The sequence below is a fragment of the Colossoma macropomum genome, unplaced genomic scaffold (assembly GCF_904425465.1).
Source record: "Colossoma macropomum unplaced genomic scaffold, Colossoma_macropomum, whole genome shotgun sequence".
In the NCBI taxonomy this organism is placed as follows: Eukaryota; Metazoa; Chordata; class Actinopteri; order Characiformes; family Serrasalmidae; genus Colossoma; species Colossoma macropomum.
The window spans coordinates 1,512,932-1,539,153 of record NW_023495922.1 but is presented as its reverse complement, the minus strand read 5'-3'; the positions used below and the strand labels follow the sequence as shown (position 1 = coordinate 1,539,153).

The following is a 26,222-nucleotide window of genomic DNA, read 5'->3' as shown; positions in this document are numbered from 1 at the left end:
TCTCTGTCAGTCCACAGAACTTTGATTTCTTCTTTTGGTGTTTTCTCAAAGGATTTAGTAAAATATAAGAAAAAAAAATTACAAAAATGGTTGTTAGCAATCTAAAAATGATTTTTTTGAGTTATTTTCTCTGTTTGTCTCACTGTAAGACCTAAATTTTGATAATATTTCAGTTCTATATATCTCTCTCTCTCTGTCTGGCTCTCTCTCTCTCTCTCTCTCTCTCTCTGTCTGTCTTTCTCTGTCTGTCTCTCTCTCTCTCTCTCTCTCTCTGTGTGTCTGTCTTTCTCTGTCTCTCTCTCTCTCTGTCTCTGTCTCTCTCTCTGTCTATCTCTCTCTGTCTCTCTCTATCTCTGTCTCTCTCTGTCTCTCTCTCTCTCTCTGTCTCTCTCTCTGTCTCTGTCTCTCTCTCTTTCTCTCTGTCTCTCAATTCAATTCAATTAAATTCAATTCAATGTTGCTTTATTGGCATGACAAATATTAACACTTGCATTGCCAAAGCTTTTGTAGGGAGATTAAGAACAAAGTACAACATATACAAAAAGCAATAACAGATATAAAGCAAGAACAGATATAACAGGTGTTTCCTGTGTCTGCCCGTCTCTATGGCCAGACGGTGCTGACTGAGTCTGTACTTCGTCAAGGTGGACCTCAGTTTAGGGTCAGTCAGTGTGTTTAGGTAATCTGCTACACTGTACTGATGTTTTAGGGCTAAATAACACTGCATTTTACTCTGTGAGTTTGACTCGGTTTCCCAATAGGTGAGATAATTCAGTTTGAGCTGTTTTGTAATTTGGTTCACTCTAATTAGGTTTCCTGGTCCTGAGCCTGTGAAGTGTTAGTGTATGTTAGTGGGGTGTTAGTGTGTGTTAGTGAGGTGTTAGTGTGTGTTAGTGAGGTGTTAGTGTGTGTTTGTGTTGAACTGTGCTTCAGGACCAGCTGAGTGAGGGGACTGTTGTCTTTGCTCAACTCTTGGTACTGCAGGGCTTTATAATGATATGAGTGGGGGTCGCTGTCTTTTAAATGTGTCCAAAATTTGATTGTCCTTTTTTGTATTTTTATAATTAATGGAAATCGGCCTAATTCTGCCCTGCATGCTGTCTGTGGCGTTTCTGTGCACCTTTTAAAATAATTTTACACAGCTCTGCATGCAGGGTCTCAATCGGATGTTTGTCCCATTTGTGAAATTCCTGATTAGTAAGCTTCACTGCCAAACTTCACAGCCTTAAAGGGCAATTGGTTCAATTACTGATTCAAATATTTTTAGCCAAATTCTGATTGGAATTTCCACAGGAATTTGTTGTTTTATGGCATAGCAAGCCCTGCGAGCTTTGCCTCTCAGTTCATTCACTGCCAAGTTAAAATTTCCAGAAGAACTGATGTTTAAACCTAAATAATTGTAACTATTTGAATATTGAATATTATTCATACCTAACCTAAATGTGTGTTGTTTTCCCTGAGATCTGGATCCTTTCTGAAATATCATTACTTTTGTCTTTTTTCAGGTTTACTGCCAGGGCCCAGGTCTGGCAGTAGTGCTCTAACAGGTCCAGGTTCTGCTGTAGGCCCTGCTCTGTGGGGGACAGCAGAACCAGGTCATCTGCATAGAGCAGGAATTTAATCTCAGAGTCGTGCAGAGTGAGACCGGGAGCTTCGCAAATTCATTAATGTAAATATTAAATAGTGTTGGGCTTAAACAGCAGTCCTGTATCACTCCGCACTCCTGGGAGATGGAGTTTGTTTGTTTATTGCCAATTTTTATTTTGCATTTATTTTCCGTATACATTGTTTTAATTAGATCATATGTTTTACCCCTACACCACTTTCTATCAAAAAGCCTCAAAGAATCAAAAATCAACCTTTTTGAAATCAATAAAACATGCAAAATTTTGGTTTTATTTGGACGATGTATTTATCAATTAGGGTGTGTAGGGTGTAAATATGATCGGTGGTGTGGTAATTTGGTAAAAATCCAATTTGACTTCTACTCAAGACACTGTGCTCCATAAGGAAGTTTAGAAATCTAGAATTTAAAATGCTGCACAGTAACGTCCCCAGATTACTGTTCACACAGATGCCTCGGTAATTATTTGGGCCACTTATTTCCACTTTTAAAGATTGGGGCTATTAGTCCCTGATTCCAGATTTCAGGGAAGTAACCTACTCTCAGAACCAGATTAAATAACTTTAGAATAGCCAGTTGAAATTTAGAAGTTGAGTTTTTTATCATTTCATTCAGTACTCCATCAGGCCCACAGGCTTTCTTTGGTCTTAGTTAATGTTCTCTTTCAGTTCCTGCTCAGTAATTGAGGAGTCTAAAGGATTTTGATTATCCTTTATAGCCAATTCTAGTTCTTCAAGCTTTTTGTTTATATGGTTTTGCTGAAGATTTGTATTTGATTCTACTTTCCTGAAGAGTGTTTGGAAATGATCTGTCCAAATATCACCGTTTTGTATTGCCAATTCTTCATGGTCTCGTTTTTTAAGCTTGTTCCAGTTCTCCCAGAACTGGTTTGTTCTGATTGACTCCTCGATTAGTGTCAGTTGTTTGTGAGTGTACTGAGTCTTTTTGGTTCTGAGTCTCTCTCTCTCTCTATCTCTCTCGCTGTGTCTCTCTGTCTGTCTCTCTCTCTGTCTGTCTGTCTGCCCGTCTCTCTCTCTCTCTCTCTCTCTCTCTCTCTCTCTGCCAGTTGATTAATTTTATTCTTGGTCAGGCCAAACCGGCAGTGTACATGAGTCAGAAAAATTGTGTGGCACAGGCAGCTGACTCCGACGTAGTGAGAACCTTCTCTAGACTGGTCAAATCAAGGGTTCTAATTGATTTTAAATATTATAAGTGCATGTCTGAGCTGGAGACTTTTAAAGTGGTGTGGTGCTGTGGGGAGGCGGTGTGCTCGGTTTTAGACAACGAACTTTGCTTTGCACCTGATTTTAATTACTGAAAACTGAAGTTTGCTTTTATGTATTTATTTCCCTGTTTATTTATTTATTAAGCAAGCTGTTTGTTTTTATGTGCTGGTTTGAGGGCGGAAATGGCCTGATGTGACTTTTACACACCATAGCGAGATATGGTTACAATAAAGTGTTGTTAAAAAGTCAAAAAAGTCTCTCTCTCTCTCTCTCTCTCTCTCTCTCTGTCTCTTTCTCTCTCTCTCTCTCTCTGTCTCTCTCTCTCTCTCTCTCTCTGTCTCTTTCTCTCTCTCTCTCTGTCTCTCTCTCTCTCTCTCTCTCTCTCTCCTTATTACTCTTTTCTGTATTTGACTCTTGTATTTGTCACTCTGAGCTCTGTTTATAATGTTTGTGTGGTTTTATGTATAAAACAGTAATTATTCATTTTTATATGATCATTTTTTATCTTTATTCTTTATAATTAAACCGTCTGTATTTGTTTCTGTACCTTTAAGACTGATATATGTAAATGAGCTGTGTTCTGATTGGCTGTGCTGTGTTGTGCCTCATTTATAAAGCAGTTCAGTCTGTGTTTCTCTGGTTTGGAGGTGATTCAGATGGAGATGGTGTACAGAATCAGTGGAAGATCGATAAAGAACTGATTAAACTCTCATAATTATGATCATAAATAAAATAAAGTGTTGATAAACTCACATCTGATTTATTTACACCTGAATAGAAGAAACAAACTGAGCATAAAGGGAAAGTAAACACCTTTCAGGGTAGATAGAGGCTAACAGGTTAGCATAGAGCTAACAAGCTATTTCACAGCTAGCGGGTTAGCATAGAGCTAACAAGCTATTTCACAGCTAACAGGTTAGCATAGAGCTAACAAGCTATTTCACAGCTAGCGGGTTAGCATAGAGCTAACAAGCTATTTCACAGCTAACAGGTTAGCATAGAGCTAACAAGCTATTTCTCAGCTAGCGGGTTAGCATAAAGCTAACAAGCTATTTCACAGCTAGAGGGTTAGCATAGAGCTAACAAGCTATTTCACAGCTAGCGGGTTAGCATAGAGCTAACAAGCTATTTCACAGCTAGCAGGTTAGCATAGAGCTAACAGGCTATTTCACAGCTAACAGCTAGCAGGTTAGCATAGAGCTAACAAGCTATTTCACAGCTAACAGGTTAGCATAGAGCTAACAAGCTATTTCACAGCTAGCGGGTTAGCATAAAGCTAACAAGCTATTTCACAGCTAGAGGGTTAGCATAGAGCTAACAAGCTATTTCACAGCTAGCGGGTTATCATAGAGCTAACAAGCTATTTCACAGCTAACAACTAGCAGGTTAGCATAGAGCTAACAAGCTATTTCTCAGCTAGCGGGTTAGCATAAAGCTAACAAGCTATTTCACAGCTAGAGGGTTAGCATAGAGCTAACAAGCTATTTCACAGCTAGCGGGTTAGCATAGAGCTAACAAGCTATTTCACAGCTAGCAGGTTAGCATAGAGCTAACAGGCTATTTCACAGCTAACAGCTAGCAGGTTAGCATAGAGCTAACAAGCTATTTCACAGCTAACAGGTTAGCATAGAGCTAACAAGCTATTTCACAGCTAGCGGGTTAGCATAAAGCTAACAAGCTATTTCACAGCTAGAGGGTTAGCATAGAGCTAACAAGCTATTTCACAGCTAGCAGGTTAGCATAGAGCTAACAGGCTATTTCACAGCTAACAACTAGCAGGTTAGCATAGAGCTAACAAGCTATTTCACAGCTAGCGTGTTAATATATAGCTTGCAAGTTACTTCACAGCTAGCGGGTTAATATATAGCTAGCAAGTTGTTTCACAGCTAGCATGTTAATATATAGCTAGCAAGTTGTTTCACAGCTAGCATGTTAATATATAGCTAGCAACTTATTTCACAGCTAGCCGGTTAAAATGTAGCTAGCAAGTTGTTTCACACCTAGCAGGTTAATATATAGCTAGCAAGTTGTTTCACAGCTAGCGGGTTAAGATATAGCTAGCACGTTATTTCCCAGCTAGCGGGTTGATATATAGCTAGCAAATTGTTTCACAGCAAGCGTGTTAAAATATAGCGAGCAAGTTATTTCACGGCTAGCGTGTTAAAATATAGCTAGCAAGTTATTTCACGGCTAGTGGGTTAAGATATAGCTAACAAGTTATATCGCAGCTAGCATGTTAATATATAGCTAGCAAGTTGTTTCACAGCTAGCATGTTCACATATAGCTAGCAACTTATTTCACAGCTAGCCAGTTAAAATGCAGCTAGCAAGTTGTTTCACAGCTAGTGGGTTAATATATAGCTAGCAAGTTGTTTCACAGCTAACGGGTTAAAATCTAGCTAGCAAGTTGTTTCACAGCTAGCGGGTTAATATATAGCTAGCAAGTTATTTCACGGCTAGCGGGTTGATATATAGCTAGCAAGTTGTTTCACAGCTAACGGGTTAAGATATAGCTAACAAGTTATATTGCAGTTAGCGAGTTAAAATATAGCTAGCAAGTTATTTCACAGCTAGCGGGTTAATATATAGCTAGCAAGTCATTTCACAGTTAGCAGGCTAATATATAGCTAGCAAGTCATTTCACAGTGGGTTAATACATAGCTAGCAGCTCGTTTCACAGCTAGTGGGTTAATATATAGGTAGCAAGTTATTTCACAACTAGCAGGTTAAAATATAGCTAGCAAGTTATTTCACAGGGATTGTTAAGGAGCCACAGTTTCATGGTTAGTCACAGTGTATGATCAGGTGAACCTGATGTTTATTGTTTATGTAAACCTCAGTTTATTTTTTAAGTACCCTTCTTCACATTTGTCTGTGTGAACCTCAAACACTGGGAGACCGGCCCTGCGGTTCACTCCTGCTGTAAACACAGGCTGCATCGATGGGTCTGTGTGTTTCTGGCATTGGTTACATAATCACAAATGACAGTTACTGAATGCATGAAAGAACACAGCACTGCTCCATAAGCATGTTAAAACACCTAATTATTGACTTCATCTTGCTTTCTGACTGTCAACAGGCCCACTATTGTTGTGGTGTGCAGCAGGCACCCGAGCAGTCACCTGTTTGGTGCTAGTGACTAGTTAGCATTTAGCATAATAAATACACTGTGCCTGCTGTCAAACCACTACTGATAAAAAGTAATGCACAGGATTACCAATATAGAAGTTGTGAAAATGTACCCTATTCAGACAGTTTCACCACTTTTGAATATTTTAATTTTACTGATTATTTGTTGAAGCCCTACTTAAAACTTTTGAATTTTTATGTGCATTTGCAAGTGTTGCATTTGTTTATTTTCAATAGGCATAGAAATAAACTTGAGGAATGATTAAAAATATGCAAAAAAGGAAAGGAATGCATTATGTTTTTCATGTTAATTAGCATCTCAACATTTTGTTGCTGAATTTAGTCCCTTTTAGAATTGTTTGCATTATTTGCAACTAAATAAAAGTAAACAAAAACAAGCACACATGAACACAAACATTTGGTGGTACTTCAATTGTACTTCACTGACTTAGGTTGATGTAATCTGACTGGAATGTGTTCTGACCGTTTTTTGTTTTTCTGGTTAAATGTCTTTTAGACAAGGAAAATGAAGCTGAAGCACAGAAAGAGTAAGTAAATGGCCTGGTGTCTATTGTAAGTCAAATGTTCTAGTCATCATACACTGTGAAATTACACTATTGTGACATGTTTGTATTCCGTAGTTCTGTAAACTAACCCTGGTCATCTTGATGAAGATGGACATTTCAGATGTTCTTTCTAAAAACTGAAGACAAAGTCAGGAAAAGGTAAAACTAATCATGATCATTGATGTAGTGTTTCCCTTTCATATTTGTAAAGTTTTCAGTCTAAAAACAGCTAGGAAAGCAGGAACTCAGTCTCAAGCAGAAAACTGTCCTCCATTTGCAGTGGCAACAGTAAATCTCTTACAGAATTATCAAATGAACTGCATAGATGTTTGTGTGATTACCTCTACCATCATGACAGTCCCCCAAAAAAACTAATATTACTAGAATAAATGACTACAGGTCAGTAGCCCTGACCTCTGTAGTCGTGAAGGTCCTAGATCACCTGAAGGCCATTACAAACCCTCTGCTGGATCTGCTACAGTTTGCATATAGATTTAACAGGTCTGTTGATGATGTGGTCAGCTTGGTCCTGCAGTTCATGCTTCAGCATCTCGACAGTCCTGGAACCTGCGTTAGAGTTCTGTTTGTGGACTTCAGCTCAGCATTAAATGCCATAGTACCACAGCTGCTGCAAGTCAAACTGCCCCAGCCATCTGTGGCAGATCTCATCTGCCAGTGGATCATGAATTTCCTGATGAACAGGAGACAGCAGGTGTGGCTTGGAAAACACACGCCAGACCCCCGTATTGGAGTACCACAAGATTGTGTGCTCTCACCCCTTCAGTCTCTACACCAATGACTGTGTCTCTATGGAACCAGCTGTGAAGATCTTGAGGTTTGCAGATAACATCACTGTAGTGGGCGTAATAGCCAGTGGTGATGATTCTCACAAGAACAAGCCAAACTCCAGCACATAATCAGGACATCAGAGAGGATCACTGGATGTATCTGCCAACACTACAGAACATCTACAACTACAGGGTGATGAAGTGCACTCACAATTACAGCACTTATCATACTGGACATTTCTAGCCACTTCACTCTGGTAGAAGATTTAGGAGCATCAAAACCAGCACAACCACACATGCTAATGGCTTTTTCCCCCCAAGAGCTGTAGCTCATTAACCATAGCAGTCACTTCACACTTAAACTTAAACTAAACCAAACAAACCTCTTTACTGTATTACAGCTACTTCTCTGTAACGTAATGTTTATTTGCACAGCTATTTAGATGTCATTTTTATAAATAGTCTTAATATTCTGTAATATTCTGTATATAATAGTTATTGCATTGTGTGTCCTCAGACCTGCAAATGTATAGATATTCATATCTGCATATGTACACATTTACATATTTCTTTAACTCCTTTCACATTGGCTTTTATTATTATTTCTTATTTTCTATATAATTTATTCTATTTTCATTTTATTTTATTTTATTTTATTTTATTTATGGAACAACAGAAAACTACTTACATTAGAAATGATGAGCGTTTTTGCCTTCACTAGTAAATTATTATTTTTGAGATACATATTTTTCTTTAGACAGCAATGATATGTTGAACATTCATTACTGTTTTCTCCATTTAAGAGATTAGAAATGAGAGGCGAGAAATGATCTTTTATAGATACAGACTACAGATTATAATATTCACATGTGGAATCCTACACCAAATATTACTGCGTCTTTTCAGTTATCAAAAAACTACATTAACTTGACTGCATTATCCTTTTTTCAGTTCCAGTCATACAAGATGGCAAACAATTCTGAAGTGTTGCAGGATATAACTGATAAACGAGGTAATGGAATATACTTCTTTTCTTCTTTACTCTTTCCACTGTCCTGCTCATTTGTTAATCAAAGAGTTTATCTTTTTATTAAGATCTTTTTATGGTGTACTCATTTTTCTAATATATTCAGGTGGTCTCGTTTGAATGAAGAATGTACACAGTGTAAAATGCCAAGTTTCATTTGGTTAATTTATAAACAAACAGAAAATTTGCTTGTTAATGTTGGTTTATGATGTTTTGTAAGGGTTGATAACAACCATGTGTGCTGGAACCCAAAAGGCTTAAGAAGATTTACAGTTACGTGATGTGTTTTAAACACAACACATTCACTAGCACTTCTTTCAGACCCAGTGAAAAGACGAAGAGTAATTTTAGATGAATGCTTCATTATAGTTCTCCACAATATGGTACTGGATGTTCTTACGATAGTAGTATGGATCATAGCCTCAGAGCTGGAAATGTAAGCAGACTTGCTGACAGAAAACCAGTGGTTTAAATTTGCTTAGTTCTGAGACTTTTTGTATCCTTTCTGGAATTTTATGGTAATGCTCTTGTGCCCTCATGTGAACACAGATCAAACTGGTCGAGTCCAGACCACCAAACCTCAGAATGAACCAGTCCAGAACTCCACAGCTCAGACCGGAGGAACAGTCAATGCACTTCTTCTACATGAAAGTTTGTTTAACGGACCAGTTAATATCAACATTGTAGCTGACTCTACGCACAGAGGTATTTGATATAATTACAGATTGAGATAATACAAATATAATACAAATGTTGTAATAGGGAGCGGTTTCAGTTGTTACTTGATTACCTTCGTGTGTTAATGTTGATGAAAACTCGTCAGATAAAATAATACAGTGAAGGTGGTGAATAATGAGGTCACAGTGCTGAACGTGTGTCTGTTTATTAGGAGGAATAACGTTAGCACGCTCGGCTAAAGCTTTTGGGGAAATGGAGACTGAAACTGAAAACAGCGACGCTGATAAACAGCAGGAAGCTCTAAAACAATATTCTTAACTTTCAGTTTGTTGCGCTTTACTTTTATATGATGCTTTTACCTCAGTAACGGTAGCTAACGTTAGCTGTCTGGCTAACTAACTTGATTACGTTTTTACATTTCAGCTGTGCGGGTATGGTCGGTTGCTAGGTAACAGACACGACAGTTGATTGTCGACTTCAGTAGAGTAAGTTAAGATGTAAGCTGTAAGATAAGATAAGATTCTTAAACTAAATTAAGATTTGCTTCTGTCATATGAATTTGTGAAAAACCTTATCTTGACCTGTCAGATCTTAAGTTAAGACAAAAAGACAGAAAGGTTCTGTAATACAGCCCCAAAATCCTACCACAACATACATTTTCTGATGACCACATAGCATATGCTTAGTGTATTCCCAGTGTAATGTGTTCACAGGAGAAAGCTGAAAGTCTGTGTAAAGGAAATTCAGAGATTTGTTTCTAAACACTTTATACATGTTAGAAAATAATTGCTAAAGACATGTGAAAAGACTGTGAGCTATGTAGGAGTGAACTGTGGATTTTTAAACTGTTTTTCATCATTTTTGTGTTCAGGAGTTTTTGGGTGGGCCTGAAACTGTGGTTCAGTGAAACTAGAGACATATTTAGCATGACCCCTCCCCTAACACTAAAGCATTATGACAACTAGAGCGCATTACCATCAGTGGTTCTCTTAGCCTAACTTTATTTGGTTAGGTTGTGCTAGTCAGTATAACTTGCATAAATGTGAGAAAATACTATTCTGTTGCAGACTGAGAGGAACAAATTTGTTTCTTGGGTAGGTCAGTGTCCTCTGGCTCCAAATTGGATTCTGGCTCAGGCAGTTCAAACATGTAGCTATGGCTGTACAAGTCCAATAAAACTGCTAGACGAACTGCCAGCGGCTTCATTTCAGTCCAAGAGAGGCTTTGCTGCCCAACCTAGTAAGCTAATAGATGTGCCAACATTAGTACGGAACTGAGGTCGGCTTCCTGTTTGCCAGCTTCATGTTCACATTTTCCTGGGTCACCTTAAATAGTGTAGCAGTTACATGCTGGCGAACACAAAGCTAAAGAGAGGTTGCACGTTTCACATGATTGGGTGTTGTTTCAGTGCCTTCAGTAGACACGCCTCCAGCATTTCAGAGCAGAAATACTGCTTATTTTTTCATGACTTTGAAACCTAATTTTGTGTACCTGGTGATTTTCTTAATCATTCAAATTTGGTTGGGTGGTTAATAATACATTTTTCTGTAGTTTGACAAACTCAGAACACATGTTTATTTCTGCTTTGCAAGGACTTGAAGTAATACTAAACTTTACACTTGACTGTGTCAGCCCTAAACTTCTGTCTGTCCTGCTGTGCGCACACAGTTTTTGAGCAAAACAAAACTGTTTAAGGGCAAAGTAACCAGTCTTCTTCTGCAGTGAAGTGCTTGGCTGTACAGTTGCAGCTGTTAGGTTCTGGCTATCTCTGCTATATCTGAAGTGGGATCTTTCATTTTTTTGGGAAAGTAGACTAGTATACCAGAACGAACACGCACACACACACACACACACACATCATCATCATCATCTGGAGCCTATCCCAGCTGTCATCAGGCAGAAGGCAGAAAACTGCCCTGGACAGGCCGCCAGTCCATCGCAGGGTGCCAGAACATTTGACAGCATTTGTTTTATCCTTTTTTTCGTTCTCCCAACTCCATAATAATTGCTCAAAGAGATGTTTTGTACTCCTTATTAATTACTAATGCTCACTCTCTCAGGTGGAGACAGAAGTGAAAAGGAAACTGGTAAGACTGCAGCAGCCTCCTCCATTGCAGCTCAGACTGGAGTCTCAGTTAGTGCTCTCACTGCAGGTAAACTCAACACATTATCATTATTATCATCACTAATGCATGGCAATGATTGAAAAGCAAACATCATGGTGCCCATAATATAAGTCCTTAACATATGCGCTTATTGTCTGTATTTAGGGTGATTTGGGGTTTGTATACTGTGGGCCAGCTTTCCATACAGGGATTAAGCCAGTCATAGACTATGCAGGATTTTGAGTTTTCAATCGAAAGCAAAATATAGTTCATGAGTAGGCTTAATGTTTGTCTGGGAAACTATAGGTAAAGAATAAATATTAACCTTGTAGGCTCAAAAGCCTTTACATTCCAGCAATCTTGGCCTCACTCTGGCACATACTGACCATGTAGAAAAGTCTATGCTTCTATTTGAAATATCTTCAAAATATACCTTTTAAACTTAACATGTTAGAATGTGTACCAAATCCACTAATTACTGTATAACTTGACATTCCTTCCTCTATGCTGTACCAAAAGAGAGAAAGAAGACATGATAGGTATAAAATGTAATAAGAAATTTGTGTAGTATGTATCATAGATTGACTTTCTGTTAAGCCTTATTAGTAAAAGTTTTATTACTGTCTTTCTGATATATCCTTGTTTTTTTACTTATATAAGTCATGCTAGTCAGCAGTGGTAAACAAACATGAATATACATAGAAGAAATTACGTATAATACAAATCTAGTCTGACAAAACCACTCATCCTTACTCACATGCCACTAAAAAATGGAATAACATTTTGTTGTTACTTTTTAGCAGCTAAAGAAGATGGAGATGTAAAAGATGCACTGAAAAGAAATTTTGTGGCAAAAATTGCAAAGCTGTATGACAGGACTTCACTAGAGGAGAGTAATTTGCTTTTGAAAGACATTTACACTGAACTATATGTGATTGAAGGCTGCACAGGAGGAGTGAACACTAAGCATGAAGTGAGACAGATAGAATGTTTTTATCCCAAAATAGAGGAAACACCAATCAAGTTCAGTGACATTTTCAAAACACAATCCAATCAAAATGTGCTTGGTACTAAAGTACTTACATTGGGAATAGCAGGAGTGGGGAAAACGGCCTCTGTACACAAGTTTATTCTTGACTGGGCTGAAGACAAATGCAACCAGGATTTAGATTTCATTCTGTTTTTTCCCTTTCGGGAACTGAACGTGATCAAAAAGGAACGGTACAGCCTCTGGAATCTTCTACTTTACTTCCATGATGAGTTCCATAATGCGGATGTAAAGATCTTGAATGACAAGTGTAAGGTGGTTCTCATATTAGATGGACTGGATGAAAGTAAACTTAATCTAGATTTTAATCAAAAGAAACTATCTAATGTAACAGAAGAGACCACCATTGATAAACTAATAACAAACCTCATCAAAGGAGAGCTGCTTTCCTCTGCTCTCATCTGGATAACCACTCGACCAGCAGCAGCCAAAAAGATTCCACCCAAATACTTTCATCATGTGACAGAAATACGTGGATTTAATGATCCACAGAAGGAGGAGTACTTCAGGAAGAGAATCAGGGATGAAGACCAAGCCAGCAGAATCATTTCACACATTAAGACAGCAAGAAGTCTCCACATTTTATGTCACATACCAGTCTTTTGTTCAATCTCAGCCACTGTGCTTCAGGAAATGTTGAAGGATGACAAAGACATGAAGAATGCTCCGACAACTCTTACAGAAATGTACACACGTTCTCTGCTGTTCCACACAAGGCAAAAGAACGATAAATACAGCACAATGCAACATGAAGACAGTACAGTCCCACCAGCTGAGAGAGACAGACTGAGAGTAGAGGGCATACTGAAGCTTGGAAAACTAGCTTTTCTTCAGTTACTAAAAGGACAACTCATATTCTATGAGAAGGATCTGAAAGAATGTGGCATTGATGTTGATGAAGCTGTAGTGTACTCTGGAGTTTGTACACAAATCTTTAAAAAGGATGAGAAGATTTTCTGTTTTGTGCATTTGACTTTCCAGGAGTTTCTTGCTGGCGTCTTTGTGTTCCTCACATTCAGTCATGAATGTAACCCACTCCTTCAAACCATAATGGAGAAAATAAAGTGGAAGTTTAAACATACACTGGGTGATCTTCTCAAGACAGCAGTGCGTAAGGCCATGAAGAGTGAAAATGGACATCTAGACCTTTTCCTCCGCTTCCTTTGTGGCCTCTCCCTGGAGTCCAATCAGAGGCTCCTTAAGAGTCTCCAGCCAGAAATGGACATCAGAGAAGTGAGCCTAAAGGCCATTGTAGACTACATTAAAAGAAAGATCAAAAAGAAAAAATACTCTGAGAAGAGCATCAATCTCTTCCATTGCCTGAGTGAACTGAAAGACAATTCACTGACACCTGAAATTCAGAAATACCTGAACTCAGGAAATCTCTCAACACAGAAACTGTCATCTACACAGTGGTCAGCTCTGGTGTTTGTGTTGCTGATGTCAGAAGAGACTCAAGAGAAGTTTGAGCTGAAGAAATACAGGCCATCAGATGAAGGACTGAGGAGACTACTGCCAGTGGTGAAAAACACAAGACGAGCATTGTAAGTTTTTTTTTTTTTCTCTGACTTTATTTTAAATGCCTCTATTGCTGACCAACCTTCAATAAATTGTTAAAATCTCCCTGGGTTATATTAATACGCAATGTGATTCAAGAATGACCGATGAAATCAGTAAACTATTGAATATACTGTGACTTTAACATGATCTAAATTTTAGGAGTACACAATAGAAATTGCTCAGAATGGTAAATAATGTGAGCCAGTTAAGTACAAGCGTGCTGCATTTATATTTTGCCATTTTTAATTTAGATGATGAAAATATCTTTAAAAAGGCATTTTGACTATATTTGCTATTGTAATATGTCAATTTCTACATTAAAAGACCTATTTAACTATCCCTGCACAAAACTACACTATATGTCCAAAATTATGTGGACACTCCTCCTAATTATTGAGTTCATGGCCATGCAATCTCCATAGACAAACGTTGGCAGTACTGGATTATACTGAATAGATCACTATGTGCAGTGCCAAGTACTGGCTGGAGTGGTATAAAGCACACTACCACTGGAATCTGGAGCAGTCGAAATGCCAGAATGCATAGCGCTATCAGTAAAGTTTAACAAATTAGAAATAATGGTCTGGGGCTGTTATACAGGGTTTGGGCCCCTTTGTTCCAGTGAAGGGTAATGCTAATTCTAGAGCATGCGAAGACATGTTGGACAATTATATGCTTCTAACTTTGAGGCACCGTTATGGGGAAGGCCTTTTTGTGTTGTAGCATGACTCTGCCCCTTTGCGCACAGTGAGGTCCATAAAGCATGGTTTGATGAGTTTGGTGTGGAGGAATTCCAGTGACCAGCACAGATCCTTGACCTTAACCCCACTGAACACCTTTTGGATGATTTGGAACATTTATTGTGAGCCAGGCCTTTTCATCTAACATTGGTGTTTGATCTCACAAACACTCTTTGACTAAATGGGCACAAATTTCCACAGACACACTCCAATCTTGTCGAAAGCCTTCCCAAAAGAATGGGGGATGTTATAGCCCCAAAGTGGGGACCAAATCCATATTAATGAGCCTGATTTTGGAATAGGATGTCCAGCAAGCTCATATAGATGTGATGGTCAGGTGTCTACATACTTACAGAAAGCTGCTAGGAGTTATCGAAGGCCATGTTACCTGTGAAAATGAAGTAGATCTCATCTATTACGGTTATGTTTCATACCAGTGTGTTTGGCCAGCAAAGTATGAGCTTTGGGGAAAAAATTATTAATAGTCACTAATAATACTGTTAATTGTTAATGTAATTGTCTTTGCTGTCTGTTAAAAAAAATAGGTGACCAATAAGCCAATAAAAAAAGCAATCTAACTGTAAAGAAATGAGAAATGTCCATAAAAATCATGATAGGCATATACCCTTATAAACATATTTATAATCACTCGACATCACTCTGCTATTTAAACTGTATGTTTTGTGAGTGTAGTATGAGTGAGATTCTAGAAATTCCTCATTCTGTATTCATACAGTGCATACAGTCAGCTCATAAATATTAGCACACTTGTTAAAGATGTATTAATAAGGTCACTATAAATTACTACACTATAAATTGATTCACACTGAAAATAAGACAATTGCATGTTTGAGGTTGATTTGCTCTAAACAAAAACATTTATAAAATATTTTAATAAAGCCATGCGTTACAATTATTGGCACTCCTGCATTTGGTACTTTATGGAACCTTTATTTGCCAACATAACAGCAGTAAGTCATCCTCTATAATGCTTGGTTAGAGAATACAGGAGAATACAGAGCAATCTGAGAATACAAGCAATCTAAGCCCCCATCTCAACACAGAATCTTTCCAGATTCTCCAGGGTCTTAGATCCTCTGATTTGGATTGTCCTCCTCAGCTCATCCCACATTTTTTCAGTGGGGTTTAGGTCAGGGGACTGAGATGGCCATGTCAAAAACTTGATTCTGTGGCCAGTAAATCATTTTAGTGTGGATTGGAACATTGTCCAATTGGAAGATCCACACATGACCCAATTTTGTCTTTCTGGCAGAGACAGACAGACTTTCAAGTAAAATCTCCCAGTAAAATCTCTCTTGAGTCCATAATTTTATGTGTCAAAAACAGTCCTAAAACATCATGATACTTTACAATGGGGATTAGGTTCTATTCAGTATAACAAAAATATGTTTACACCAACTTAAGGTGTCAAAAGCCAAAAGCCCTATTTTTGTTTCAACTAACCAGAGAACCAAACTCCAATCAAAGTTCCAGACGCATCTAGTGAACTCAAGGTCCTTGTGTTTATGGTTAGATCAAAGAAAAGGCTTTCTTTTGGCACACATTTAAAATAATTTATTGCCATGGATGTGGTGTCTAATTGTAATTAAATGGCCCCAAAATACTGCCATCTTCTGCAAATCTCCAGGTTTGATTTTTGGAGAAATTTTGACTCTTTTTTATATCATTGCCTGACTCATGAAAGTCTACAAATTTTGTCTCATTTAATTTGTTTGTTTTCAAATCTTTGTGATGCTGATGAATGTCAGTGGCATTGCACAGGCTTTGGTGAGGACAGGGGCTGAGGTGCTTTAAAAGGGCGTTTTGTAGGGGCACTTCTGAATCAGAATTATTTCAGTATATGAAAATACCATTATAGACAAAGTTATTTTAATTTTACGGCATTCTCTATGCATATCTGATTTTACTTATTCAAATTAAATGTATATTCCAGTCCATTTTTCTTGTTGCAGAAACCAAGAACAGCCCTGACACTACAATGTAAAATTTAAACACTATACTCAACCAAAGATTGTATTTAGGTAATAAAAATCACATATCACATAAAGTGTGATAAAATATCAAAACTTTTTCAATAATCTTAAACATATGTGACTTAAAGATCGTCATCCAAAGTCAGATTTGAAAAAAAAAAAAATTGAGCTGAAAGCTACAAAAACTCACTTCTCTGCCTGACCAGGGCTACGTGTGCATTTGAGGCTGCACACTGCGTTGGCAATGGCACTGATGCTCATGTATGATGTAAACTAAGCAGCAGGCAAAAAAACTGTGCTGCCCTCCATGGACAGTTTTAAGTTTTACATGTTTTACATGTAAATGTTATATTTTTCCTTTTAAGCATTTAGAGCTTATCAAAAAGAGTACTATTCATTTTGAGACAAGAAAGCTTCATGCTCGAGCTACCTTTTTTTCATTAGAATTTCTGTGTGTGCCAGTAACTGTGAAACATATTTAAAAAAAATAATTTGGAGTACTTCAAAATAAGGTTAGAGGTAGATTGAGCCAAGTAGTGACAAAGACTTTTTTCCTTACCTTTTTGCCCATGTTAATGGGTGACAATAATTGTGGAGCTGACTGAGTATACAGTACGTACACACAGTTTGAAAAACGGCTTCTATATACATTTAGCCTATTTGAATATTAAGCTAGAACTGGCAGTGAAAGCTATAGGCAGACAAATACAAATGTACTAGCCTGTACCCTGTAAGTTTAGGATTTACCCCGTTTTGTGCTTCTAAAAGGACATATTATTTAATGTCAAGGTTGGATCATTGTAACCTCGGTGGGAGCATCTGTGAAGCACTGGCATCAATGTGGAGTTCAGATTTACCACTGAAAGAGCTGGACCTCAGTAATAATGACCTGCAGGATTCAGGAGTGGAGTTGCTCTCTGCTGGACTGATGAATTCACATTGTAAATTGGAGATACTCAGGTGAGCTTTCTGTCAATTAATTACTGCATGTAAAAATACTATGTGAATGCACAGTAGTCAGCCTATTAATAATACTAATTATAAAAATATGAAAATAAGTCATGCGCTTTTAATCTTTTCTTTATACCTGATACATACATGCTACCTCTGCATGGTATGAGCGACCCGGCATCATCACTGATATAGCTTGCATGCACTGGCCGCAGTGCAGAGCAGCAACACAGTTATACAGTCCTCGTTTATCCAAACAGATAAATAGTCAATTTAGCTGTTCTGCTCAATAAGAATATCCTTTATAAAAGAGCACAGTACATCTGTTTACCATCAACAGCATTCTGACTGTGATTAAATGAACGCCTGGAAGACCAGCCAGAAAACCTGTATGCAGCATGAAATGTTTAAGTAGTATTCCTTTTAATGCTGTTCATGAATTAACATTTTTATTTAGTTTTCTATTTAATTTCCATTGATTTTCATGGCTTGTTTTTACAGCATACATCAGCACCTCTTCTAATTTCTAAATCACCACCATAGACTGCACTGTTCTATTCCATAGGACCATCGGAGCAGCATCTTGTCTGGGCTTGGCTTTACTTGAAGCACTGTATAATTTGGATAATGGATCAAAGATCAAAAAAAAAGAAAAAACAATTAGACAATCAGTCAATAATGGGCAAGACTTGACCAGTCAGATTTGCCTATGTAAATTCTAAGTCAGGGACACCGCTACAATGAGGCAATCCTGGGTATTTGAATGAACAACCTACTGCTTTACTTACAACTCATTAAGGCATGACTCTGAGCCTGGTTCATAAAACTTAAAGGAGCCGCACTTCACCACACAAAATGTAGCATGATAATTAAGTTATATTTACAAAATCACTATGGCGGTATTTAGCCCACTGGTCTCTCCTTATGAGTGTAGTATTTTTACATGTGTCTTCTGCAAAAGTCAATCAAAACTTTACATGAGGTCACATTCTCAGAAAAGAAGTCAAATCAAGTCAAAGTTAACTTATATAATGCTTTTTAAAATCGACATTGTCACAAAGCACCTTTACTGAAAATGTCCTATCCCCCATGAGCGAGCAAAATGCAACATTGGCAAGAAAAAACTCCCTAAGAGCAAGAAGAAGAAACCTTGAGAGGAACCAAGACTCTAAAGGGGATCCCATCTTCCTCTGGTCGACACCGGAGAGAGACTGTAGAGGTCTATCAGAGTAACAAGGAGAAACAGATCTGTGAAAATCAGTCACTCTTACAAGTGAAAAACAGTATCACAGAGAAAACCATGAATGTCAATGACTAATGTTAGAAGACTACTATCTGATGATCATCTGTTAATATGAATATGAGAAGCGCTCAGAGTATTATGAGGCAGGAATGCGATGTCTATGATTAAATAATTAGAGTTTGTGCAAGCAGCAGTATCATGAGGAGGGTCAGTGGCATGCAGGTGAGGCTTTCTGCACAGCTTTGGACAGCACAAAGCTCCATCGTGGTCAGACTGGTCCAGTGTTAAGCAAGGGGCGCCCAATCTGACTGAAGACAGAATACAGAGATATTACAGCCTACTTTACAGGGAGATCCTGAAGGTAACAAAGACAAGAGGGCACCCTGAGATGTCAGTGCCCCTCTGTTCCACCATCAGCAAATGAGAGTGAACCCATTAGAGCAGCAGGACGACAGCACTAACACTCGCAGTTTACTATAATACTATATGTCCATGAACCCCCTGACCTGTACCTTTTATCTAATGGGGGGAAAAAACTAATTACCAAAGTCTTGACTAAACAAGTGGGTTCTTAGCCTAGACTTAAAGACTGAGGCTGTGTCTAAGTTCTAAACACTGACTAGAAGATTATTCCAAAGCTGGGGGCTTTGTATGAAAAGGCTCTATCCCCTGATGTAACTTTATTAATTCTAGGTACTAATACTGTTAATTCTAAGTAGTACCACACATAAGAAAGAGCCCTAGTTAAGAATACATGAACAGCTATCCGAGTTTCTCATATCTGCGATTACACAGATTTTTTTTGCAGAAATACAGAACAGGAACTTCTTTCACTCGTTATTTACCAAGGACATTTCTACTTTTACTCAGGTACAGGAACTTTGTGTTGGAATATGTATATTCACTCATTTAGGAAAACATATGAAATTTGTGACTTAAGTTTGTGGGAAATTATTTTTTATATAAAACTAATATATAACATTCTTAAGGGTCCTTTACTTCATAGCATTGTTAAAATTTGAACAAACATCTGTGACTTTAGTTAAAGGCCCTTATGTCAATACAATGCCATGCACAAAACATTTAGTCATCTTTTGATTACTGGCATAAGCTGTTTATAAATATACTGTTGTTGTTTTACAAATGTTATTCAATTATTCAATGTGCTTGTGTTATGTACTGAATGTTGCAAGACAAATCTATGAATATTGTACTTTGCTAGATCATATTTTTTTCATATTAAATAAATTAACAGTATTAAGAAACTGTGTTAAGTGAGGAGTAGATTAAATGGAAATAGCTTTGTTTTGTATGACTGGAGCAAACTAAATCTCACAAACCCCTCCTTACTGTGGCCCATAACTATATTTTAAGTATTTGTTTTTAAACTTTGCAGTGAAAATTAATGGCTGGTTCAAGCTCATGATTAAATGACCCCATGTTTTCCAGTTAATAGTGAAGTTATCAGAGTGGGAAGATCAGTTTAAAATAGAATTTATTGGCACCAGAACAGTTTTATTAGCACACAGGATGCCAATATTAACAAACAATGGCATTATGAACATATAGTTTTTCAGTATTTAATAACAAAAAATTACAGGTGCATACTAACTCAGTATTTAGATGTTTCATCACAAGATAATCTTGGTTTAATAACTGTGTAATAAGTAGATTTTTAGAATGTTAATACATAGTTGTGAAACTGTCAATTTTCAGTATGCTGCTGTTAAGTTTGGTTTAATATTTCATCTTTCTCAGTCTATCTCTGGTTATTTTCTTCTTTCTCCTCTCACTCTGCAGATTATCTGGTTGTATGATCACAGTGAAAGGCTGTTCTTCTCTGGCTTCAGCTCTGAGTTCAAACCCCTCACACCTGAATGAACTGGATCTGACCTACAACCACCCAGGAGAGTCAGGAGTGAAGCTGCTCTCTGCTAGACTGGACGATCCACACTGCTCACTCAACATACTCAGGTATCAACAACTGTGTTCAGAGGTTTGTTTTTTGTGTGTATGTGTAAGCCTGGAAAGTAATAATATTGAACTGAAGAATGTAATCATCTGCTTCTTATGTATTTCTGAAAAGATCTCCAGCATATTAATCCTAAGTATGAAGTAATAGTGTAACCATACAATATATTGTTTAGTAACTACTCAATTCTGTAGTATAATTACTGTGCACTATAAGATAGTAACTGTACTCTATACTGTTGTGTAATTACTGTGCACTATAATATAGTAACTGTATTCTGTACTGTTGTGTAATTACTGTGCACTATAATATAATAACTGTGCTCTATTGTAATATAATTATTATGCACTATGTTATAGTAACTGTGCAGCATACTCTAATATAGTAACTGCACTTTATATTGTAGGGTTTTTTTTCAGGTGACCCATATTTTTGTCATTGATTTTTTGATGCAGCACAAATAACAAATCTAACCCTGAACATTAATGAACAACAAAAAAGGAAATACACTTAATTTATAAGAAGGTTGGGCCCATCTGTTCTATACCATCTCATCACCAAGTCACCAAGTGGTGACTGCTTCTCCAGGGAAACACTGTGTATTTCTTCCATCAAATTAATTAATTTTTACATTTGGATGAAATGTATGAAAAAAATTTGGCATACAGGGTCTCAAAAAGACAACTGTTGAGAGCACTACCTTTATTAAAGTTTACAGTTTTGACAAAGTCTTTCATTACCAGTTCCATCTCACGTGGCATTTCTTTTGATGCCAGAGCTTCACGATGACTGAAACAGTGATTCCAAGTAATGTCCTGGGCTGCTGCATCCTTAATCCTTTTAATAATGCAGGCTGCCCCATTGCTTGTTACATCTTTGCAGTTAGTTCAGCCCAGCATATGATTTGCTATGTAAGAGTTTATCTGTTCAGATGTATGTTGTCTATTATGCTGGAAAGCAGTACTAAATGCATTTAGTCATTGTGTGATAGTGTGTGACTCCTGAGAGGATATTTGCAATCCTTGAGCCTTCCTCTAAAAAAAGCACAAAGGCTTAGCTGCTGGATCACCACGACAGGTTGTTGACACAGCAGATTTCCTGGTTTCAAACTCTTGTGTGCCACCTTTTCCCCACAAATAAGGAACATTAGCACCTTAAATGTTGGAAGAGTTAAAACTTTTAAAATAGTCCAGACTTTAAATATTCTATTTTTTCTTGGTTTGCTCAGAAGCAGCACTACTAGCTTGCTGCTTGCTGCTGTGTTCTAGTGTGCTTCCACCTGCTTACATCATGGCAAGGATGGCAAACTTTTTTCATTGTTTGTGGAGCCATTGGCTCACTCTCTGTTTATCTTGTAAAGGACCCCTTTCAATGCTTCTGACTGTTGTGGGCCTATTTATTTACCAGTTATGATTTTCGCTATTTACAAGAGCCAACAAATGAATAGTAGAAACAAAAGAAGCTATGCTAATTTCAGACATGCTAACCAGAAACTCTGGGTGTCAGCATCATCATAACTCAAAGCACACACAAGGGGATGTTCAAGTGCAGATAAATTTAGTTTCTAGTTTTTTTTTTTTTGTTTGTTTTGTTTTTTTTTTTATTTTGGTTTGTTTGGTTAATTGCTGTAGTATAATCATTATATAGTATAATGTATTACAGTAACTGTCCACTACAGTATAGAACAGTAACTTTACAATATACTGTCATATAGAACTGTACACTACAGTACAGTATCTGTAAAGTATACTGTAATATAGAAACAGTACATTTTAGTATAGTAACTGTAGTACAATAACTTTATGCTGTAGTATTGTAACTGTACGTTATTGTGTTCAGCTCCTTACAGGTGTTTCTGCATTCTCTGTCTAAAACATAGTATGGGAATTTTTTTAGCAATTTCAAGAAAGAATATACCTGTAAATCTCATGTGTATAACGTTAACTTCTCACATAATTAAATGTTTTTAAAGGATTTTCTAAAGAAATCTGAGTAGACAGGTTTACTTCACTTTAGGATTTCCTCCTGTTTATTAATAGGAAGTGTGTGATACATTGTGTTTCACAATATTTACAGTCACTTGGAAACAGCAGCAAGCTCTGTCAGGATTTTTTAAGAGCTTTTAACACAGTTAATCATCTTTTAGCCCAGAACTTAATGGTTTATCTTTTGTTTAGACTATATTTTGTTAGAACTGAAAAAGTTTTTCACACTGTTCTAGTGAGAAGAGGGGTACCACAGGGAACCGTCTTGTCCCCATCAAAGCTTTTGTAAGGAGTTTAAGAGCAGTGTAGGACATTTATATATTAAATAGGAAGAAAAAGAAGAGAAGGTTTGCAGCCTTTTTAAATATCATTACATTTGTGTTTGTCAGGTTTACTGTCAGGGACTGTTCTGTCAGTACTGCTCCAGCAGGTCCAGGTTCTCCTACTTAGTAGGGGTTACATGTAATACTTTTCTTAGAAAAATTGAATAAGTGACAAGATCTGTGTCCCCCATGCCCGATGCTTTTATTCTCAATACTCACCTGTGTAAGTATGTTAGCACCTATCTTGCTGCAGATGATCAGTGTCTATGTGTGCTAAAGATGTAGCAAAGTGGGTTTCAGGAAATATGTGGATCACAGTAGCAACTTGAAGCTTGGAATGTGTTAGCCAGACCTGACGTTGGACCCACCACACAGAATGCAATGATATGCAAATCATGTAAACCATTTTTTAAAGGAACATACTACAAAGACAACATATCAAATGTTGAAACTGAGAAATTTTATTGTTTTTTTAAAAATGTATGCCCATTTTGAATTTGATGCCAACAACATGTTCCAAAAAAGTTGGGACAGGGGCATGTTTACCACTGTGTTTCATCACCTCTTCTTTTAACAACACTCTGTAAGTGTTTGGGAACTGAGAAGACACTGCTGTAGTTTTGAAAGTGAAATGTTTTCCTGTTCTTGTTTGATATAGGATTTCAGCTGCTCATCAGTTCAGGGTCTCCTTTGTCATATTTTTCATTTCATAATACGCCAAATGTTTTCAGTGGTGACAGATCTGGACTGCAGGGAGGTCAGTTTAGCACGCGTACTCTTTTAATACGGAGCAATGCTGTTGTAATACATGCAGAATGTGGTTTGACATCGTCTTGCTGAAACAAGCATGGCCTTCCCTGAAAAAGGCGTTGTGTGTATGGCAGCATGTATTGCCAAAACATGTATATATCGTTCAGCATTAATGGTGCCTTCACAGATATGTACGTCACCCACGCCATCATGAATACTGGCGTTTGAACTGTGCATTGATAACAAGCTGGGTGGTCTTTAGCCCGGAGGACACAGTGTCCATGATTTCCAAACACAATTTCAAATGTTGATTTGTTGGACCACAGGACACTGTTCCAGTTCCCCTCAGTCCATTTTAAATGAGCTCGGGCCCAGAGAAGGTGGTGCATTTCTGAATCCTGTATATACATAAGTTTATATAAGTTTACAGAAAATGGCACCCGCTGCCCCTTCAGTCCCAAGTAGCCACTCGCAGAATGTTGTCAAAGCACTCAATCCTCCCAGTACCACACAATGAAACACCAACTGTCTCCAGTGTCTGTTGAAAAATGAACAGTTCATTAGAACTTAAAAAATTGCTCCAGAAATTCCCAAAAACCGCTGTTATTTCAAAAACACAAAGGCTTGGATATTCCAGACTAACTGGAAGTGAGATGTGTCTGTCTCTCTCTCTCTTTTTTTTTTTTTTTATTCAGCGCTTTTTACAACAGGCATTGTCACAAAGCAGCTTTACAGAAAAATCTGTGTCCAAGCCCCCATGAGCGTCAACAGTGGCAAGGAAAAACTCCCTAAGAGCAAAGAGGAAGAAACACTGAGAGGAACCAAGACTCACAAGGGGAACCCATCCTCCTCTGGACAACACCAGATAGCAAACAGCGTTAGTATAAAATATCAGAATACAAAACGGGGAAGAACAGGTGGAGCAATGGTTATTCGATAGTCTGAGTTTATGCAGCAGCAGCAGGAGGAGGGTCAGTTCATGCAGGTGAGGTTTGCACAGCTTTGTATGGCATGAAACTCCATGGTGGTCAAAATGGTGCAGATCAGCCAACAGAGATGAAGCTCTGGTGACTCTAGCAGCTCTGGTGGCTCCCATGTGGCGACTCAGGCAGACATTGCTCATGAGCTCAAATAAAGGGAGACAGAGGGAGAGAGAGAGAGAGAGAGAGAGAGATTGACAGGTCTGTTAATCAATTAGTGAGTAATAACGCAACAACTAATATTAGCAAAATGCTTGTACAAACAGAAAAGTTTAGAGTCTAGTTTTAAATGTAGAGAGTGTGTCTGAGTCCCGAACAGAGGTCGGGAGATGATTCCACATATAAGATTATAAGAAATAAGATTTTACTCATTTTAAATAGTAAAAGAAGAAAATCAATATGTGGTGGTCAGTGTTGATATTGTGGTGGTCAGTGTTGGTGGTCAGTGTTTATATTGTGGTGGTCAGTGTTGATATCGTGTTGGTCATTGTTTATATTGTGGTGGTTAGTGATGATATTGTGGTAGTCAGTGTTTATATTGTGGTGATCAGTGTTGATATTGTGTTGGTCATTGTTTAAATTGTGGCGGTCAGTGATGATATCGTGTTGGTCAGTGTTGATATTGTGGTGGTCAGTGATGATATTGTGGTAGTGTTTATATTGTGGTGGTCAGTGTTGATATCGTGTTGGTCATTGTTTATATTGTGGTGATCAGTGTTGATATTGTGTTGGTCATTGTTTAAATTGTGGTGGTCAGTGATGATATTGTGGTAGTCATTGTTTATATTGTGGTGGTCAGTGTTTATATTGTGGTTGTCAGTGATGATATTGTGGTAGTCAGTGTTTATATTGTGGTGGTCAGTGTTGATATTGTGGTGGTCAGTGTTTATATTGTGGTGGTCAGTGATGATATTGTGTTGGTCATTGTTTAAATTGTGGTGGTCAGTGATGATATTGTGGTGGTCAGTGATGATATTGTGGTAGTGTTTATATTGTGGTGGTCAGTGTTGATATTGTGTTGGTCATTGTTTAAATTGTGGTGGTCAGTGATGATATTGTGTTGGTCAGTGTTTATATTGTGGTGGTCAGTGATGATATTGTGGTGGTCATTGTTTAAATTGTGGTGGTCAGTGATGATATTGTGTTGGTCATTGTTTAAATTGTGGTGGTCAGTGATGATATTGTGGTGGTCAGTGATGATATTGTGGTAGTGTTTATATTGTGGTGGTCAGTGTTGATATTGTGTTGGTCATTGTTTAAATTGTGGTGGTCAGTGATGATATTGTGTTGGTCAGTGTTTATATTGTGGTGGTCAGTGATGATATTGTGGTAGTCATTGTTTATATTGTGGTGGTCAGTGTTTATATTGTGGTTGTCAGTGATGATATTGTGGTAGTCAGTGTTTATATTGTGGTGGTCAGTGTTGATATTGTGGTGGTCATTGTTTATATTGTGGTGGTCAGTGTTTATATTGTGGTGGTGAGTGTTTAAATTGTGGCGGTCAGTGATGATATCGTGTTGGTCATTGTTTAT

General features: G+C 37.7%; 1 protein-coding gene across 1 annotated transcript in view; it reads left to right on the top strand.

The window, feature by feature from the left end:
- Positions 1 to 26,222, top strand: part of LOC118803539 (NACHT, LRR and PYD domains-containing protein 12-like) — a 208,371-nt gene that overhangs the window by 10,547 nt on the left and 171,602 nt on the right. Inside the window, exons 2-8 of the mRNA XM_036564029.1 lie at positions 6,497 to 6,527; positions 6,621 to 6,704; positions 8,285 to 8,345; positions 8,910 to 9,065; positions 11,099 to 11,191; positions 11,944 to 13,735; positions 20,480 to 20,653. Coding sequence (XP_036419922.1) covers positions 8,300 to 8,345; positions 8,910 to 9,065; positions 11,099 to 11,191; positions 11,944 to 13,735; positions 20,480 to 20,653 — 2,261 coding nt within the window. The 5' untranslated portion in view covers positions 6,497 to 6,527; positions 6,621 to 6,704; positions 8,285 to 8,299. The remainder of the gene's footprint in view (positions 1 to 6,496; positions 6,528 to 6,620; positions 6,705 to 8,284; positions 8,346 to 8,909; positions 9,066 to 11,098; positions 11,192 to 11,943; positions 13,736 to 20,479; positions 20,654 to 26,222) is intronic.